This window comes from Erythrolamprus reginae, chromosome 1, assembly GCF_031021105.1.
Source record: "Erythrolamprus reginae isolate rEryReg1 chromosome 1, rEryReg1.hap1, whole genome shotgun sequence".
Lineage (NCBI taxonomy): Eukaryota > Metazoa > Chordata > Lepidosauria > Squamata > Dipsadidae > Erythrolamprus > Erythrolamprus reginae.
The window spans coordinates 292,744,814-292,766,462 of record NC_091950.1 but is presented as its reverse complement, the minus strand read 5'-3'; the positions used below and the strand labels follow the sequence as shown (position 1 = coordinate 292,766,462).

At 39.5% G+C, this 21,649-nt stretch overlaps 1 protein-coding gene across 3 annotated transcripts in view; it reads left to right on the top strand.

Moving 5' to 3' along the window:
• Window positions 1–1,616: 1,616 nt before the first annotated feature.
• Window positions 1,617–21,649, top strand: part of FAXC (failed axon connections homolog, metaxin like GST domain containing) — a 37,510-nt gene continuing 17,477 nt past the window's right edge. The window contains exons 1-2 of one of the 3 annotated variants that reach the window (XM_070739352.1): window positions 1,617–2,106; window positions 18,492–18,627. In XM_070739352.1, the coding sequence (XP_070595453.1) occupies window positions 1,853–2,106; window positions 18,492–18,627 (390 nt within the window). In that variant the 5' untranslated portion in view covers window positions 1,617–1,852. The other 2 variants (XM_070739334.1, XM_070739343.1) reach the window with 2 other exon arrangements.

Sequence of the window (21,649 nt, the reverse complement as noted above, 5' to 3'; positions counted from 1 at the left end):
GACATGATCAAAACATTTAAATATGTTAAAGGGCTAAATAAGGTTCAGGAGGAAAGTGTTTTTAATAGGAAAGTGAACCCAAGAACAAGGAGGCACAATCAGGTTAGCTGGGGGAAAGATCTGAAACAATGTGAGAAAATATTATTTTACTGAAAGTGTAGCAGATGCTTGGAACAAACTTCCAGCAGAGTGATGGCGTTTTCCCGAACGCCATCACTCTACAAAACAAATAACACCCTCAACACTGTCAAACCTTTTACAAAGTCTGCACTTCTATTTCTACTAGTTTTTTTCTCATCATTCCTATCACCCATTTCCCCCCACTGTTGCTTGTATCCTAACATTTTTAATTAATATTGATTGTTTCTTCATTGCTTATTTGTCCCCTATGACAATCATTAAGTGTTGTACCATATGTACCACAAATCTATATTTTTTTATGTACACTGAGACCATATGTACCAAAACAAATTCCTTCTGTATCCAATCACATTTGGCCAGTAAAGAATTCTAGTCCATCCCATTCCATTCAGAAGTGGTTGGTAAATCTACAGTAACTGAATTTAAACATATATATTTTTATCCCAGGCATGTTTAAATTCAGTTACTGTGGATTTACCAACCACTTCTGAATGGAATAGAATGGAATGGAATATAAACATATAAACATCCTAAGATAAAATACAGGAAACTGTATAAGGGCAGACTAGATGGACCATGAGGTCTTTTTCTGCCCTCAATCTTCTATGTTTCTAAGGTTCTTCCCCTAAGCCAGGGGTAAGCAAAGTTGGCTCTTCTATGATTTGTGGACTTCAACTCCCAGAATTCCTGAGCCAATAATGCTAGCTCAGGAATTCTGGGAGCTGAAGTCCACATGTCATAGAAGAGCCAACTTTGCCTACCCCTGCCCTAGGCTTGTAATCATCATTTCCTTGCTGTAAAAAGATTTCCATTCCAAATTACTTCTTATAACTTTACAAGCACAGTGACCTTGGATTCCCCAATTGCCCCTTCCCCCCGGGACATCGTGTTCGGCAAAAATAAAGCTTGCAGAATGGAAACTCCAATCTCTCAAACGGTGGAAGCAGCGATCAAACCTTGCAAAGAGGGAGAGAAACGGAGGGAGACGGAGCGTGCGTGCATCAAATGCGGAAGCGCGCAGGTGCTAAGGCACAAAGGTCGCTGGGTACCAAACGGAAGCGATTATTATTTCTGCTCCGAGGATGCAGCTGTAAGAGGATCACGTGACCCAAGCCTGGGCTGATGCCACCCAAGATGCAGAACACAACAACAACAACAACAAAATGAACCAATAGAGCAGAACTCTGCTTCCATTCGGAACGGTATATATACATACAGTATATCTATATCTAGGCTCATTTCCCAACCATCCTTGGATCTGCCTCCCTTCCCGGTGCCGGGAGCCCCGTGAAATCGTGTTTCTCCGCTTCCCGAGTGACCTCCGCCTTCCTCTCTCCGTGTTTGTTTTGCCACGGACTCGCCCGCCTGTTTTGAAGCCATGACATCACCTCCCTCCCTCCCTCCTCCGGGCGAGGACATAAAGACCGAGAGATAGCGGCGAGGGGGGAAAAAAAGTACCGCCGCCGCCGCCGTAGGTGATGTTGTTGGTGCTGATGTTGCAGAGCTCGCCAAGGACACCCGGCAGAGCCTTCGCTGCCGCCGCCGCCGCCGCCGCGCTCTTCCTCTTCTCTTCCTCTTCCTCCGCTGTCCATCTCCCGGCTTACCCCCGCCGCCGGCAGCCCCTCGACGCCGCCCGGTTGCTCCCTCATGCAGACGGCCCCGGCGTCGATCCGCGGCCGAACGGGAGCTAGCAAGGCCCGCCTGGCGCAGCATGCCCTGGGGGGTTGGCTTCGCCTCCTCCCGGTCGTGCGTGGTGGACCTGAGCAGGAACCAGAGCCTTTGGTGCGCCGGGTCCGACGAGCGCTTCTCCTTTTATGGGGAGATCCTCGCTTACCCACTGCAGGATTACGGCGGGATCATGACAGGGCTGGGATCTGATTCGTGGTGGAAGAAAACCCTTTATTTGACTGGGGGGGCCCTGCTCGCCGCCGCTGCCTATCTGTTCCATGAACTCCTGGCTATTAGGTGAGCGAGAGACTCGGGGATTATAATTATTATTGTTATTATTGTTATTATTATTGTTGTTATTATCATCATCATCATCATCACCACCACCACCACCACCATCATCATCATCATCATTATTATTATTAAGAAAGTCATAGATGCCGAGAGCACACAGCAGAGGCCTGATTGGGAGGATTATGTTTTCCATAGAGCAAGGTTGCTTTGGCCTGGGAAGGAAAGGGAGGAAAGGGTTACAGGCCGACCCGGATAGGATACAGCTAATCTGGTTTTTAAAGAATGCAGGCCTTAAATTGAAGAGGAGCCTCTGTTCTGTTCTGCAAAATCTACTTTGGAGGTCAGCATTTAAATCCCTGGGTAGGGCTTCTGAACATAGGTAGAGTGTTCTGTTTTTTTCTAGTGGTGGGCCAATAATGCATTCTGGGATTAAATGGTAAACTGATTTTCAGACTGCCATGAGCGATTGCCCTCATAAAACTAGGAGTTGCACATTTACTTCAATTAGAAGGAAGCTTGCTTATGCAGCCCTGCATATTTTTAAAATGGAAGATGGATTGTAAAAGCAATAACATTGCCATAAAACATTAGGAGTTCAATTATGGTCTAGTTTAGAGGGCCAGTTTTGGTGATGTAGCCATGAATACAGTACTTTGTTACACAAAATGTTAAAGGGTTAAATAAGGTTCAGGAGGGAAGTGTTTTTAATAGGAAAGTGAACACAAGAACAAGGGGGCACAATCTGAGGTTAGTTGGGGGGAAAGATCAGAAGCAACGTGAGAAAATATTATTTTACTGAAAGAGTAGATGCTTGGAACAAACTTCCAGCAGACGTGGTTGGTAAAGCCACAGTAATGAATTTAAACATGCCTGGGATAAACATATATCCAACCTAAGATAAAATACAGGAAATAGTATAAGGGCAGACTAGATGGACGATGAGGTCTTTTTCTGCTGTCAATCTTCTATGTTTCTATGAAGTCTTCCGGTCAATCTCCACTTCAGATGGACACATCCTTGCTGCTTTCTCTGACAATAATGAACATGTATTTAATTCCCCAGTCTAGGCAACACCTATTTTACTTCTTAATGTTTCCCATGCAATGTAGAAATGATGCCTAGGCCTCTTTAGCTGCCATATTGGATAGACATATAGAAATAGGTCCGCTATAAGATTTCCCATGATCTTCACTGAGTTAATGGAAACACCACAAAAACAGTTGTGGCAATGTGACTTATTACAGGCTTGCATACTCTGCAAGTAACATTTATGCTGAAATGTATTCAGTAAATATGAGATAGGCGCTGATATTTAACAATAGCTGTTTCTATTTCGTTTAAAACAAAGTGAGCTGGGTGGTACCTGAATTTGATAAATGACAAAATAGAATGGGGAGGAAAGGTAGGATGGTGGTGGAAATAGAAGATGAAAGACTTCTCAGTTATAGGTATTGTACATGGCTTTGCAAATTTTGGGATGATCAGCCTTTCCTCATTTTAAAGACCACCAAATATGCTGGACTACGCATCCAATCATCAAAAGTCAGTATTGTGCTGGGGAAACCTGTTGTCTCTTTGTTTGTGTAAGAATTGCTGTTCTTAATAGGGAACTCTTAAAACACTATTGCCAACCTCTATTGTGACCTGTCTCTTTCTCCAAGGGTTTAACATCTTTCTTGAAAAAAAAGGAAGAAATGCTGGACAGCATTGAAATCTGTCTTCCTATATATTGCAGGGGTGAAATCCAGCAAGTTCTGACAGGTTCTGGAGAACTGGTAGTGGAAATTTTGAGTAGTTCGGAGAAGTGGCAAATTCCACCTCTGGCTGTCCCCAGAGTGGGGTGGGAATTGAGATTTTGCAATATCCTTCCCCCAGGAGTGGGGAGGGAATGGGGATTTTACAGTATCATTCCCCTGCCACTCCCACAAGCCACAGGAAGCCACGCCCACAGAACCGGTAGTAAAAATAATTTCATTACTGCTATATTATGATATTATAATACATCCGGGTCCGCCTTCTGCTGCACGAATCCCAGCGACCGGTTAGGTCCCACAGAGTTGGCCTTCTCCGGGTCCCGTCAACTAAACAATGTTGTCTGGCGGGACCCAGGGGAAGAGTCTTCTCTGTGGTGGCCCCGACCCTCTGGAACCAGCTCCCCCCTGAGATTAGAACTGCGCCCATCCTCCTTGCCTTTCGTAAACTGCTTAAAACCCACCTCTGCCGTCAGGCATGGGGAAATTGAGACATCTCCCCCGGGCCTATACGATTCATGTATGGTATGTTTGTGTACATGTTTGGTTTTAAATAAGGGTTTTTAATTATTTTAAACATTAGATTTGTTATATGCTGTTTACTACTGTTGTTAGCCGCCCCGAGTCTACGGAGAGGGGCGGCATACAAATCTAATAAATGAATGAATGAATGAATGAATAAATAAATAAATAAATAAATAAATGATAGTTTTATGTGTGCTGATAAAAGTTTGTTGTGGTTTTCACCACTCTCAACTCTGGATCAACCAGCATGAGTACTTGCAACTTTTAAAATGCACTGCAAATGCTAAGACCAGAAGCTCACTCACATAATGACTTCATAACCAGTATCAGTTCAGTTATTAGTCACAAATCATGTTTTAAAGTTCAGATTTCCCTTCGTAATAGTTTTCTCTTCATTAACCTTAACTTAATTAAGCTAGTCTTTTCTCCCATAAGCTGCAAATATAGAATAGAATAGAATAGGATTTTATTGGCCAAGTGTGATTGGACACACAAGGAATTTGTCTTGGTGCATATGCTCTCAGCGTACATAAAGGAAAAAGATACATTTGTCAAGAATCATGTGGTACAACACTTAATGATTGCCATAGAGGTCAAATAAGCAATGAAGAAACAATATTAATAAAAAATGTAGGATACAAGCAACAAGTTACAATCATACAGTCCTAAGTGGGAGGAAAAGGATGATAGGAATGATGCGAAACACTAGTAGAAATAGAAGTGCAGATTTAGTAAAAAGTCTGACAGTGTTGAGGGGATTATTTGGAGACAAAATATTGGAGACAATACCTCGTAAGAAAAGAAAAGCAACCTTTTTTCAGACCAAGAGTCATTTTTTGGGTTTGGAGTGACCTGTAGAGAGCCAGATACCAAAACTAGGTAGGGCCGTGGCAAATAGATGCAGCCAGACAAAAATAAAATTTTGTTTCATCAAACTTGCATTTATTTGAGTGAAATTAATGATGACTTCCTATGTATTTAAATAATTTTGTCTTTCAATCACATTAAAACTGACAGCTTAATGGAAACTTTTGGAGATGCACTGAAAGACTATCCATCAAAGTCTGCAGGAAGGATGAAACTGACAAAAGAAAACCCTGCCTGTTTTCTCCCACAATTTAGACTTTATTGTGGTCAGTTTTAAAATAGTTTTGCTAAAAGCAATATAAAAGTTTAAAGCATACAACATAAAGTGAAGGAAAAATAGAAAGAGTTGTATGATCAATATGATGAGGTCATGGCAACTTTTACAAACAGTAAAATAGAATTTGAATCAGTGAAATTCACTCATATAGATCAGTGAACAGCAGCATATATCTGAATGACCTCAAAATGTAAAAAAAAAAGTTCTAAACTATAACTGTGCAACAAAATGTTTTCAGTGTTTTAAAATAGTCTATCAGGGCACAGTTTTTATATGAATGATTTTCTCCCTTAAGTTTCCCTTCAAGAATAAATTTCCATTGAATAATATTTAAAAATACTACTAGCATTACTGGCCATCTGAATTTGGGGATAGTTATTTAAACATTTTGCAGGAACAGCTAAAGATAAAATCAAAATGAATGACGAAGGGAGAATCTTAATGGTTGAATTAGAGAAAGAAGCGAAGGCCATACTCCTGGTAAACATATACAGTATGTACCTAATTCAAATCCATAAGAATTTTATAAAAATACATAATAAAATAACAGAATTACAATATGAAGAACTCTGTATAATTGGAGATTTCAATGCAATTGTAACTAGTAAAAAGGATCATAAAAAACTAAAAAAATCAAGACAAAAAAAGTATATACAGTGATCCCTCGATTTTCGCGATCTCGATCTTTGCGAAACGCTATATCACGATTTTTCAAAAAATATTAATTAAAAATATTTTCCCACCCGATGACGTCACTCTCTTTCTTTCTCATCTTTCTTTCTCTCTCTCTTTCTCTATCTTGCTTCTTCCTCTCTCACACTCTCTTCCTCCCCCTCTCATCTCTTTCTTTCCTTCTCTCTCTTTCTCTATCTCTCCCCCTCTTGCTCTCGAGCGGCCCGTGGGCGGCAGGGAAGACCCAGGGAAGGTTCCTTCGGCCGCCCAGCAGCTGATCTGCTCGGCAGCGCTGCAGCAGCGAGGACCCGAAGATCCGGGTTTCCCCTTTGAGTGGGCGGCGGGGAAACCCCGATCTTCGGCTCCTCGCTGCTGCGGCGCTGCCGAGCAGATCAGCTGCTGGGCGGCCGAAGGAACCTTCCCTGGGTCTTCCCAGGTGCGGAAGTAAAAACACCATCTGCGCATGCGCGGCCATGGAAAAAAAGGGTGCGCATGCGCAGATGGTGTTTTCACTTCCGCACCACTATATCGCGAAAAATCGATTATCGCGAGGGGTCTTGGAACGGAACCCTCGCGATAATCGAGGGATCACTGTAATCTAAATCGTTTTTTGAACTAATATCAGAATATAATTTACATTATTCATGGAGGGAAATACATCAATCCAAAACTCAATATACATTCTTCCCAAATCCACACAGGTCATAGACACAAATCAACATGGCTTGGATGACCTCAAACTTAAGAAATGACACAGTAGCAATAGAAATAAAAATTAATGAATGGGCAGACCATAACCCCATAAAAGTAATATAGAAGGGGGGAAAGAAACAAAATAGATGGACTATAAACCAACATTTATTTTAAAATATAGAAATAAGGAAATGTTAAATAAGGAGAAATTTATTTTATAAGGCTAATAGAAAAGAGGTGACCTCAACGCAGAATTTATGGGACACTACTAAAGCATATATTAGAGGGCTGGCAATGGCATACATAGTAAGAAAATTTAAAAAACCCATCAACAAGATATATCACAAAAAGAACTCAAAGAAATGGAGATTATATTACAGAAAGAGCCACAAAATAATAGAACAAAAGAAAGAAGAGAAATTATTAAACATAAATTAACCCTATTAATGCAAGAAGAGGTCTCCCAAAAAATCAGAAGTGCAAAATAAAAATATTTTGAACATGCTAACAAACCAGGACACTGCGTATAAACTGACACCCCCCCAAGAATAATATATAATCTAGCAGATTCAGAAGGAAATGTACACAATAACAAAAACAACAAAAAGGAAGTCATTCAGGAGTATTTCACAAAACTTTATAAACAAGATGTTATAGAAGGAGAAATAATAAGGAAATATTTAAGGGTAAAATCAATGAATTCAATTACAGAAGAAGAGAGAGAAATGTTAAACAAACCCATTACAATGATATAATTAGAAACCATATTGAAGAATCAAAAAAGCAACAAAGCACCTAGCCTGGATAACATTCCAGTGGAAGCTTATAAAAACAGATTCTACTGGGAATAGATAACGAGGCACTAGAAGAAGCAAAAATTCCAGCATCCTGGATAGAAGCCATAATCACACTTATTCCAAAAGAAGGTTCAGACAATCAGAATACATAAAATTATAGACTAATTTCATTACTAAATTTAGATTATTTACAGCAATCATGACAGAAATAATTAAAAAGATTATAAATAAATACATACACTTGGATCAAAAATGGTTTTCTCCCTAATAGACAAATAAAAAACAATACAAGAATTATTTCAAATGTACTGGAATATTATGAAACCCACCTGGACAAACAACTTGCACTGATTTTCCTAGATGCTCAAAAGGCATTTGATAACATAAATTGGAACTTTAAAAAATTACAGTTGGAGCATACAGTTGGAATTTGGCCCCAAATTCTTAAAAATAATAGAAAAAAATTTATGATAAACAAAAGGCAAAATAACAATATATGGTTAATTAACTGATGATATAAGAATAGGAATAAGTCAAGAATGTCCTCTCTCCAATTTAATTTATCCGAACTTTAGAATCTTTGTTAATTAGAATAAGGGAAAATTCAGATATTAAAGGCTTGAAAATAAAATAAGAATTTAAATTACAAGCTTTTGCTGACGACATAGTGCTTATCTTGGAGGAACCTTTAGAATGTGGATCAAATTTAATTAAAACGTGGAACTTGGAAATGTAGCAGGATATCAAAAAGAAATATCACCACTATGTTGGAAATGTCAAAAAGCATATGGCACATACTATCATCAGTGGTGGACATGTGAAAAAGTGAAAAAATTCTGGATTAAGATTACAAAAATAATAGAAGAAATAGATAAAGAAAATAAATAAATATTTACAGTATATAGACATATATACAAAATTTTGTGGACGGCTTAAGCTGTAATTAAGACAGAACTAAGATACCTAACATTGTATGTTTGTATGTTATGTCATGTTTTTGTGTATATAAAATAATAATAATAACAATAATAATAATTGCTCTAAAAGCAATGAAAGAGCCTTATACAGTAGTACCTCTAGATACAAGCTGCTCCACATGTGAGTATTCCAAGTTAAGAGCCGTGATATGAGCAAAATTTCTGTTCGACACCAGAGCTCAAATTCGGGATATGAGCCGAGCTTCCACTAGGTGGCGCAAGAATCTCCTTGCTTCCAGTTATCTCGGCTCAAAAAACAAAGTCTAAAGGCATTCGTTCGAGATGCGAGTTGATCGACTTACGAGCTCGGGTCTGGAACGAATTAAACTCGTATGTCGAGATACCACTGTATAACTGAGCAGGGATTCAAAGTTGGATTTATCCAGATCTAGTCTATATTAGCATTGTTTCATGCAATACATTCTGAATAATATATTTGTGGTTGTTTTGATGTTAAAAGTTGGCTAATCAGTCGTGAATTCTCAACAATGATACATTACAAAGTAAGATTAGTGACTATCATAATTGCATAACTACTACATTATGTTCCTAGTATAATAAAGTATAAAAAGGAAGTTGATATTAATTTAATCAATGAATTCCTAAGTGTGAATTGCTTTATAGTCTCTTGACCTGCTTATAAAAATATCTTAATATGGTGTTAAAACTTTCACAAATTGCCAGTAGAGACACTGAAGCATAAATTTTTACACATTTGATTAATTGTTTTACAATGACTAAATTTCAAACATAAGAAAGTATATACGTATAATTGTTTTAAAGAAGATCATTTTATTTACAATATTTCTTACTTGGGTAATATATATCTTCCATAATGTCTCATGGGATTTAGATTGAGATTTTAGATCTTATATGTGTTTCTTTAAGGCAACAATCTGAAGTTTATTAGATGTGTTTCATCACAAATCCATAATTTTTATATAGCTGAAAAAAATAAGTTGGGAAAAATTAGTACAGGTGATTATCCTACGTTTAACTGATCTGATTTATTACTAGTTGATTTTTAAATTCTAAGCAAATGCATAGTTGATTATATATTTGAGAGTGAGTCCCAATAAATTCAGAGGGCAGGGGTTGAACAGATATGTCTAGCATTACTTTGTAATAGTATAATCCTAATCATGAGTAATTCCCGCTTAATAGGCTCTTTTCTAAGAAGGTATGCGTGTACTGCTACTTTGAATTAAATTACTTCTGGTGAACATGTTTACTGTATTGAACTCAGACTAATCTCTAAGGCAACTAGTGGTGGTGGTTGTAAAGCAGGAAAGAACTTAACATGAACATAAGAGAATAAGGAATTTTCTAGTTAGGTAAGCCCTTGGAGGTAGAACAAACTTAGAAGAATATCTGGAGGTCGGTTATCATAACAGAATCTTGAAAGCTTGGCTGTATTTTCCCTCCTTCCCTTTTGATACCTCAGGGAGTTAAGAAAGAATTACTTTGAATGTCTTTCTGTTGTTTTCTTTGCGTTCCAAATGTTTTTGTAATTGACAAAAGGTCACCTTTCTGACTCTCCATAGATTAGTTATGTGACTCTGCCTGTCGCACCTCAGGATATGAGACTGGTCTAGTTAAGGCAGTGCTTCTCAAATAGTGGGTCGTGCCCTGGGGGTGGTGGTGCACAGAGCGATGTGATCCCAGGGAACATGCGTGGTCCCTCTCAATCGTTTCCCCTGAACGGGTAGTGTTTTCCCAGTTGCACGCTGCTCAAGCCCGGAAGAGAAGGTGGCCAGGCGGGGCAGCTGCATGGGTTCTAGTTGTTCTTGGTGGGCAGTGCGGTAGCCATGAACAGCATGGTGAACCTGCTGCTGCCAAGCTGACAGGAGTGGCCAACACCCCAGAGGATAGGCACAGGATACAGAAAGATCTAGACAGACTTGTACAGTGGGCCGAAACGAACAAAATGAAATTTAATGTAGAGAAAAGTAAAATCCTGCACCTAGGCAACCCCCCCCCCCCAAACATGCATACAAATTAGGCGAAACCACACTCACCATAAGTGACTGTGAAAGGGATCTTGGAGTCTTGGTGGATAACTAGCTAAACATGGGCCAACAATATGCAGCGGCGGCTAAAAAAGCCAACACAATCCTAAGCTGCATGAACAGGGGGATACACTCCAAGACCAGAGAGGTAATAATACCACTCTATAAGGTCCTGGTCAGACCACACCTGGAGTATTGCATCAAAGTTCTGGTCACCACACTTCAAAAGAGATATAGAGACTCTGGAAAGGGTGCAGAAAAGAGCAACTAAAATGATAAGGGGACTAGAGACCAGGCCATACGAGGAAAGGTTGCTGGAACTGGGCATGGATAGTCTAGTAAAAAGAAGGGCTAGGGGGACATGATAGCTGTATACAGGTACTTAAGGGGTTGCCACGGAGAGGACGGGGGCACACTATTTTTTAGGGCACCAGAGAGTCGGACGAGAAACAACGGTTGGAAGCTGACCAAGGAAAGATTCAACCTGGAGATAAGGAAGAATTTCCTGACGGTGAGAGCATGAACATGAGAGAATAACCAGTGGAATGGCCTGCCAGCGGAGGTTGTGAACTCCCCAACTTTGGACATTTTCAAGAGGAGATTGGACTGCCATTTGGCTGGAGTGCTGTAGGATTTCCTGCTCAAGCAGGGGGTTGAACTTGATGACCTGTAAGGTCCCTTTCAACTCTAATAATAAATAAATCCATTTCAGTTGGGTGAAAGCTTCGAAAGGCACACCATTTGCTTTGAGTACCCGGCAGAGGCGGTGCTTTTGGGCCAGACCAGCGACCCTAAAATATTAGCTTGATTAAGCTGGCCTGGCTCCATATCAAAAGACGACCCTAACCATGATAACCTATGCTTGCCTAACCCAAAACAGGCTCCACTGAGTTCAATGTGACTTACTCCCAGGTAAGTAGGTAGTGCAGCCTTCTCCAGCCAATAGTTTGCTTGCAGTTTATAAGTAAAATATTAAATATTAACACTAAAATTACATTGGTGCCCTGGTTGGAGAGTTGGGGGCACGCAAAATGTTTATTTCTTTCTGGGGAGGAGGGCGTAACAGAAAATAATTGAGAAGCACTGAGTTAAGGTGGTTGGGTGCTGATGGCACTTTCTCAACCCAACCTGTGTATCTCATAGCATTCTTGTGGGAAGAAAAGGGAGAGGGAAGATTATGTATAACAATTTGAATTTTGGAAGCAAACTCAGTTTAGGAATATAATTAAAATATCTCATAAGGCATTCTTCTTGTTGTTTGTGCCATATCCATCATCGGATGTTGGCGATCATGTTGGCAATCCTATATTTGTCAACAGCCGCATGAAAAAGTGCTGCTGTGTTTTGTCCAAACCAGTCTCTTAGATTTTTAAGCCATGATCTCCTTTTGCCTGGACTTCATTTGGCTTCAATCTTTCCCTGGAGGATTAAGTGAAGGATGCTGTATTTTCTGGGTGTCGCATCACTTGTCCAAAATATTCTAACTTTTGCTTTTTAATAGCTTTGATGATTTCCCTTTGCTTTCTCAGGTGGCATATCTCCTCCTCATTTGTGATATCATTAACGCAGCTTATACATAACAGCTGTCTGTAAATCCACATTTCAAATGCAATTGTTTTTTTTAATCAGAGACCAATTCTCTATTTCATAGAGCAGGATAGAAATGATAACATCTGACAAGCCTGATTTTCTGCTTATGACGTGACTGCAGAAGACCTTTTTCATTTTGAAGAATACTGATCGAGCTCTCTTTCTTAGGCATAGTAGTTTTATTATTGCTGCTAACTAGCATTCATCAATTCAGACGTCTCTAGTTAAGTGTGGACAGTTACAAAAAGAATTCCAAAACTGTGTGACCATTTTTTCTGTTGGGTGGGAATTTTGGAATTCCCATTATTTTAGGGCAACCCTGTATCAGAGAAAGTTGCTATTTGAGAACTATGCCTTCAAATTTTAATTGTTATGGGATGGTACCTGTTGCAGCAATCTACAGGTAAATTTATTGATTAATGGGAGGGAATGATCCTGGAGACTGTTCTGAGAGATTAATTCTACTAGGTAAAATGGCCATTAGTTGGATAAGTCAGATAAAACAGATACCTGTTATATTTAAAAGCTTTGTTCATATATGCAAAATTAAGGCAAATTTAGTACTGATAATATTACATGAGTTATCAGCTATTATGGATTATTGATGGAAATCCATAACAGCTGGGTTGTCCTTGGATGTTATTTATTTTCTTAGTCTAGAACTTAGTCTAGTTCTGTTATTTTTTTTATTCTATTCTAACTGAAGAAGGGAGTGTGAAAAAAAGACCCAACCTTTTTTTGGCCATGCCCCACCTAAGCATCTCTAAAATATTGAGGCCTCCCCCTCCACATGACATATAATTCTTATTATTCAAAAAGCGAAATATTCATGTGGAGGAAGCTTAAAAGGCCATTAACTAGGTTTAAACAAGGTTCCAATTATCCCCATTAAAAATGAAATTGCCCCCCTGTGGGGCATGGGCCCACGTTGGGAACCAGGGTTTCAGAGTCTTGTTGGATTGGAGTGTCCTTTAAGCCCCAGTAAATAATAAAAGTGGATAAAGTAATTAGAATTAGCTAACTCAAAGTAAGGAAAACGTGTCTTTATGTTATATTATCCACTAGCTTGTATAATTAGTAAGATGGATTGATCCCAAAATATGATTTGTGTTGGCCTGAGTCATCATAAAAGCATATTCTTGTAATAACAACAATCAGTCAATGTTTCAAAATATCATTAGCTACAGAGTGTGTTTGGGAGCAGGAAATATAGCCATAAAGACACTGACATATTCACTTACAGTGTAGATACGAATACTGTAAGATCCCTCGTGAATCACCTATCCACCATGAGCAGCACAGATAAGGACACAAAAGCCTTCTTTCTTTTTGTCAGAATCTGACCACCAGAAGGAGAACCTGACGGAGGGTTGTGTTCTCTGAATCCTAGTTCCTAAACACAGGGAGATTGTGTACTTGGTCTCAATTAATCTTCTGTTGCAAAGCAGAGCTCAGAAGCCTGCAGATCACAAGTTGTCCTAAGAATTCTCAAGGTTGCACTGCTGACGTTTGATACTGTATTTTTGCCTCTCTTTCTTGTTATTAATAAATTAAGCCATGAGATGGCGTCATTAAACCTCAATAACAGTGATGGCGAACCTATGGCACATGTGCCACAGGTGGCATGCGGAGCCATATCTGCTGGCACCTGAGCTGTTCTCCTAGCTCAGTTCCAATGTGCAGGTGTGTGCCGGCCAGCTGATTTTTCGCTCACATGAAGGCTCTGCAAAGGCATTTTTGGCTTCCAGAGAGCCTCCAGGGGATGGAGGAGGGTGTTTTTATTGTCCCCCAGCTCCAGGGAAGCCTTTGGAGCCTGGGGAGGGCGAAACAGGGCCTACGGGGCCCACCAGAAGTTTGGGAAACGGGCTGTTTGTAGCCTCCAGGGGGCCTCCAGGGCATGGAGGAAGGTGTTTTTTGTCCTCCCCAGGCCATTGAATTATGGGTGTGGGCATAGCGCATGAACAATAGCGCGTACCCACGCTCTTTCAGCACCAGAGGGAAAAAAAGGTTTGCCATCACTGTTCTATAGGGTTGTTAGGCATGTTTACTGAACAAGCCCCTACTCACCCCCCAAAAAATACAAAAATAATTTTTAAAAGCTAGCTCTCGGAGGCTTTTCGACCCAGTAGATAAAAGGTCTTGACCAGCTAATAGAAAGTTGGCCATGTTGTAGAAGATAGAGTCTCTAAAGCACCAAGATTGCCCCACTGAATCATGGGTGTTCTGAGAGTTTCTCTCAATGGCCTGCAAGAAGAAAATAGTTCCACAGGAGAATCTAGAACAGGGATGTCAAACTCAATTTCATTGAGGGCCATATCAGGGTTGTGTTTGACCTTAGGATGGGGGCAGGAGGATGTCGCCAAGGTGGGTGTGATCAGCTCAATGTCACTTTTGTAGAGAGCATCTGTGGTAACCAATTGCTAAGGAAGGACTTCCCTCAGACCTACCTCCATCTCATTATTTCCTCCCTCCCTCCTTTCCTTTTTCTTCTTCTTTTTCCTTCCCTCTTCATTCTCCTTTTTTCTTCCTTCCCCACTTTTCCTTCCTTGCTCTCTACTCATCTTTCTTCCTTTGTTCTTTTTGCCTTTCCTCTTTCTCTTTCTCATTTCCCGTCCTTTCTTAGATGCTCAAATGCAAAAAGGGAAATATTTCTGTATTTTGTTTTCTTTTGTTTTTAGTTTGTTTTGCTAGCCCTCTACTAGTGAAAAAAGAGCTTGGGGATGGCTGCATATTTTCTGGCAGAGGGCTGCAGGAGGCCTCATTGTAGCTGAAAAAAGCCCGTAAGTGGCCCACCCAAGCTCTGTTTTCACTGGCAGAGGCACCGCAGGCTGGTCCTTAGCTGTTTCCAGGGTAGCCTGTGGGTCTGATCTAAGCACCCTGAAGGCCAGATCAACCCCCAGCCTTGAGTTTGACACCCTCGATCTAGAATAAGCCATTTTTATTTGAGTTGCCTCAGAGAAAGTTGAAGGATCCATAAGTTGGAGTGACAAAACTCCCTGAGTAAGATGAAAGAAGAGTGAATAGGATAGGAGATTGTTTTTAGCTTTCCCTTTCACTAGTTTTGTCGTCTTTGTGGCTTTTAAAAAAAGAATTCATATTTCAGCCTAAAAGCCAATGTCTGCTCTCAGTCTCTTGATATTGATGTAATGTTTATTTTCTGGAACTGAAGCTAAAAATTCTGGTCTCCTGGAAGTTGGCTGGAACATATCCATGTCAAATTCTGAAACTGGGATAATGCATTATTAGCCTATTTTGCTGGAAGAAGATTTTTTCCCTAAGTGCTGAGTGGAGGGAGGCAAAGGGACTCAAGAATTAAGGGTCGTGATGACAATGGTGTTGTGGCTGAAATGCAGAATCATGCATATGATGCTTGTAAATAATGCAACTGATTTTAATGATGAAGGATTTATATACAATGTCAAGTCAATATGAATTTTGGCCTTTTTCTAGTTAGGCAGTGATTTAAAATGAAGATTATGATTATTTAGCAATCTTAATAAGTTACAGTTATTTTGCATTCGTTGGGCACAAATACAAAGGACCATCAAAAATTGATACTTGACTATTGAATTTTCAGTATGGAGGTTTGGAGGCCTTACATAGCCCTTAGGCCAGTGATGGTGAACCTTTTTTGCGTCAGTTACCGAAAGTGCATGTGCACTATCACATTCACGTGTGTATTTACACCCATAATCCAATGTCCCCCATTCACCCCACCCCTTCACATGTGCTTTTGACCCTTCCCATGCTGCCACAAACCTCACAATCCACCTGCTCCCCCATTTCCTGACTTCCAGTGGTCCCAGTAGGCCCATTTTTCATTCTCCACAGACTCCAGAGGCTTTCTTGGAGCCTGGGTAGGGTAAAAACACCCTTCCCTGTCACCCTGGAGGCCCTCCGTGTTCAGCCGGGCTCTATGGTATGAGCCTCCCGGAAATTCAAGGGTAAAAAATTCAGACACACACACACTTGAAAATTCAAAAACAATGTGTTTTATCACAAAATTCAAAAGAAACAAAGCACCCTTTTGTATTGTAAAGAGCACTCTTCCCAAAACAAACTTGTAGGCTGTAAAAACCCCTTAAACAGTCCTTAAGTACTTAGCTAGCAGCTGTGAAGAAACATCACAGCCCTCCTTCTTCCACGAGTTGAAACACATATGCTTTGCTCTGCCTTGGTTTCAAAATCTTGAAAAATCAACAAACAGAGTCCCGAAACAGTCCAAACCAGTACGATCAGATAATCTCCACACTACGAGGCCAGCACGCTGTCAATTTAATAGCAGCCCTAATTACTTGAACCCCACCCAACCACAGGTGGACTCAATTATCTCTTATAATACTTTTGAAGCTGTTCACTCCTATGCATAGCTCTACGCATGCGTGGGTCTATCATTATTTCCTCATCCAAATCTGAGGAAGATAAGGATGATTGACTTCTTCCTGGGCTGTCTTCCAAGGCTGCTTAACAGTTGTGGCATAAAGGTCACACCATTGGGTTGACTCATTTGCCTTGGTTAGCAATGGAGATTCTGGTCCCAATTGCTGTCGTAAGTTAAGGGCTTTTGTATATCATAGCATAGTGTGTGAATCCAACAAGAGAATCAAAGGCAGAACTGGCAGTATGGGAACAAAGGTTTATACTTCTCTTTGAAATGATCTTCTAGTTTATGAAGACATGTTTCTTTGGTTTCACGCCAAATAAAATAATTGAATGAACAATGCACAGTATTCTAATGATTTCTGTAGAATGATGTCTCTATTTATCAATAGGTTCAAGTAAATATCTTCGGGACCGCCTCCTGCCGCACGAATCCCAGCGACCGGTTAGGTCCCACAGAGTTGGCCTTCTCCGGGTCCCGTCGACTAAACAATGTCGTCTGGCGGGACCCAGGGGAAGAGCCTTCTCTGTGGGGGCCCCGACCCTCTGGAACCAGCTCCCCCCTGAGATTAGGATTGCCCCCACCCTCCCTGCCTTTCGTAAACTCCTTAAGACCCACCTTTGCCGTCAAGCATGGGGGAACTAAAACACCTCCCCCTTGCCCATGTTGTTTTGTTGATTGACTGACTGTGTGCCTGTTTTTTATATATACTGTTTTTTTATGAGATTATTAATTTCAATTGGAATCTGGATGGGTGGGCATTGGATTTGGTATTGTGTACTGTACTGTTTTTTTTTTTTTTTTTTATTATTATTGTTGTGAGCCGCCCCGAGTTTGCGGAGAGGGGCGGCATATAAATCCAATAAACCTGAAACCTGAAACCTAAATTCTGCATGTTTTATCTGGAATTTGAGAGACATAATTGTACTGTGCTTTTGGTGTATATTTTTTATATTTAAAATTAGGATTACTTGTTTTAGTTGTTCTTTATTATGTAATGGCATGGGCTGTTGTGGGGAAGGAACAGAATTGAAATAAAATGAATATTAAGCAAAATAAATAATTATTTTATAATTGACCAATTAAACCATCTACAGTACAACAGTAGAACTAAACAATGATACTAAATGTAGCTCAATCTGCGGATTTCTGTGTTGGGAAGTCCTAATAATAAGTTTGTTCCCAGCAAGATTATATTGCTAGTTTAAATTTATTTTGAAACCATTTTAGGCTAAATTGAAAAAAAAAAGATTATTTATGGTATGAGGTTAATTCAGTTGACTAAAATCATGAACGTAGATATAAAGTGAATTAATCTAATACTATAGGGATGAATGTCTTATTTAAAAGAAATAAAATAGAAATAAAACCCAAGTTAAAGTTAAGCTGAATAGTGTAGGATTAGAATTGCAAACTGCTTTGCCAATACAAGTATGTATTGTTTTTAATTAACTTTAATATTCATACACTTTTAAATTACTGTAGCGTGATGTTTGCTATATGATATCAACTAAATGGACTCAAAATTGGAACCTACAATGCAAGTCATACCTAGAAAACATTGTTGTTGTTGTTGTTATTGTAATCATAATCACATCCCCATGTATCAATGAAACTTGGAAACTTGTAATTTTCCATACAAATTCAGTTTGGCTGATTGGCTTACTTTACTATTGCTAAGTGCCTCTTAGAAACTTCAGAAATGATGAATAACAATGGCAGTAATCTCAGAGAAAGACAGGTTTCCTGTCTGAGCAACTGCATTGCAGTTTGCGTGTTGTGTACTTTGATGCGCTCCAAGATGTAATGTTTTCTGTTTTTTAAACCTTCTTGCTTATTTTTCTCCTAGGAAAGAACAAGAAGTCGATTCAAAAGATGCCATCATCCTACATCAATTCTCAAGGCCAAATAATGGCATTCCCAGTTTATCTCCTTTCTGCCTGAAAATGGAAACTTACTTGAGGATGGCTGATTTGCCTTACCAGGTAATCTGGTGCATCATGAACTTCAAACAAGAATTATTTACTTCTCTAAATAGATGTAATTTAATGTTCTTTTTGATTCTAAAGATATAATCAGAAGCAGCACATCTGCAGTGTGTGGGTGTCAAAACTAGCAAAGATTGAAGACAGAGGATTATGCTGCAAGCTCCATACCTGTTTTTGAATGTCCACCTGACAGTAACAGATGGACAAAAAGAGTGGGAATTGCACCACAACTCTTTATTGGCTATCTTTGACATCCTCATGCAATAGGTGCTGTATAGAAAATTACATTATTTTTAATCTTAAAATCAGGTAAACGAAATAAAACGAAGCATAAAGTATCATATGGAAATAACTGTGTGTTATGTACACTTTTCAGGGTTGTTATTGCATTATTGTTATTATTGAAGTATTGTTATTATTGCAGTATTATTATTGGAGGATCCAACCTGGGTCAGTCACCAGGACCAGAGGTTTTGTCATCCAAGTTTTGGGATTTGTGCTGGAGGCAGGGGTGGGCTACTGCCCGGATGGGGGGAATGTAGTTGGGTAGTAAAAATGGAGCTCCACCCCAGAGCACCCAATTTGCACTGAAAGAGGTTGAAAGAAAATGCAGGGGTCCTGCATAAGCCACACCCACAGTGTGGTAGTAAAAAGTTTGGTATATTTTTATATTTTTCACTAGCTGGAGACCATCTTTAGGGAATTGCTCTCTAGCCCTAACTCTAGAGATAGGTATGTACATACATACTACCAGTGTTCCCTCTAATTTTTTCGGGGGGTGGGCGGAAAAGTATAGTGTCTGAGCGGGACTGGGCGGCACAGAAATAATAAACAAACAAACAAACAAATAAAAAACCCACCCTGTTTTGCCTCAGAGAATTTGAAAATAAAATACTGTACTGTGTGTCTATAACAGTGAGCTCATAATAGGGCAACTCTATCAATATCAAAATGCCACTTAAATAGTTGAGCTAGTTTCAAACTAGATTTGGATTTTCTTTCTCTCTTCCTTACTCCCATTCTTTTTCTTTCTCTTTTCCTTCCTCTTTTTTTTCTATCTGTTTCTCTCTCTTCCTCTCTTCCCCTCTCTCTCCTTCCCTCTCACTCTTTCCCTCTTGGCTTCTGGGCAGGTTTGGAAAACTCTGAGTTGATGATTGCTCACTGCTCAGCTTAGAGGGAACTATGCATACTACCCTAATTCTAGAGAGAAGTTCCCTGAAGATCAGAGTTGGGTTCCTAACAGTTTGGATCGGTCTATAGAACCGTTAGCAACTTGGCGGCCTGGGTTGCTGGAATTGGCAGCGACCCAGGCCTGCCATGCCCCCAAGGCGGTTCTTTCAGTGACACCGTAGGCGCCGCCATCTTGTTTTTTGCTTCTGTGCATTTGCAGAAGCTTTTTTTTTTTAGTATTGTGCACATGCAAAGTGCATACCACCCACCCACGTGGAGCGTCCGTGAGCGAACCAGCAGTAGAAGAATCTGGAACCCACCCCTCCTGAAGATGGGCTCTAGCAAGAGTCCGAAAGCTCAAAAGACAAAACCTCTGTTCCTGGTGACTGACTCAGATTGAATCCTGCAACAGTATCCTGGGACATGTATATTTGCCTTCACTTGTGTATTATTATAAACGAGTCCTCGGAGAGGGGTGGCAGATAAATCCGATTAATAAATAAAATAATAAATAAATTATTATTACTGCTCATCGTAATAGTAGCAGAAGTAGTAATAACAGTGGCAGTGATACTATTAGCAATCCTCTGGTAGGATATTATTTCTTTAAAAAGTCCTTGATGGTGTATTCCTTCTGTCTTCATAGCAACCGCATGAGAAATATATTTTAAAAAAATATTTGTAACAAAAAACCAAAATAAGAACACATGTCAGAACTGAAGAAGCTTCTTTGATGAAAAGTGACATGTCTTCAAGGAAAAACAAAAGAAGTCCAGTTGACTCTTGAAAAAAACACCTTTGGGATAAGAACACATGGATTGCCAGCTTAAGAGTGGCTCTGTGAAGGAGGCAGTTCCTAAATATGATTGGAAGATAAAGTGATAGATAGCTAGCTAGATAGCTAGCTAGATAGCTAGCTGTGGATAGGTAGGTAGGTAGGTAGATCTATAGATAGATCTATAGATAGATAGATAGATAGATAGATAGATAGATAGATAGATAGATAGATAGATAGATAGATAGATAGATAGCTGTGGGTAGGTAGGTAAGTAGGTAGATCTATAGATAGATAGATAGATAGATAGATAGATAGATAGATAGATAGATAGATAGATAGATAGATAGATAGATGTGGGTAGGTAGGTAAGTAGGTAGATCTATAGATAGAGAAATAGATAGATAGATAGATAGATAGATAGATAGATAGATAGATAGATAGATAGATAGATAGATGTGGGTAGGTAGGTAGGTAGATAGATCTATAGATAGATAGATAGATAGATAGATAGATAGATAGATAGATAGATAGATAGATAGATAGATAGATGTGGGTAGGTAGGTAAGTAGGTAGATCTATAGATAGATAGATAGATAGATAGATAGATAGATAGATAGATAGAAAGATAGATAGATAGATAGATAGATATGGGTAGGTAGGTAGATAGATCTATAGATAGGTAGATCTATAGATAGATAGATAGATAGATAGATAGATAGATAGATAGATAGATAGATAGATAGATAGATAGCTGTGGGTAGATAGGTAGATAGATAGATAGATAGATAGATAGGTAGATCTATAGATAGATAGATAGATAGATAGATAGATAGATAGATAGATAGATAGATAGATAGATAGATTTTAATATGTGTTAACTAGCACAGTTTTGAAAAGCCTAGAGCAGAGGTATCAAACTCACAACGACACATCATCACATGATGTATCGCAACTTTTTTCCACTTCACTAAAATGGGCATCCAGCCTGTGAGCCACGAGTTTGACACCCCTGGCCTAGGGAATGAAAAGGGATTCCTTGTTTTGCACTTGCATTATAATATTGGAAAATGT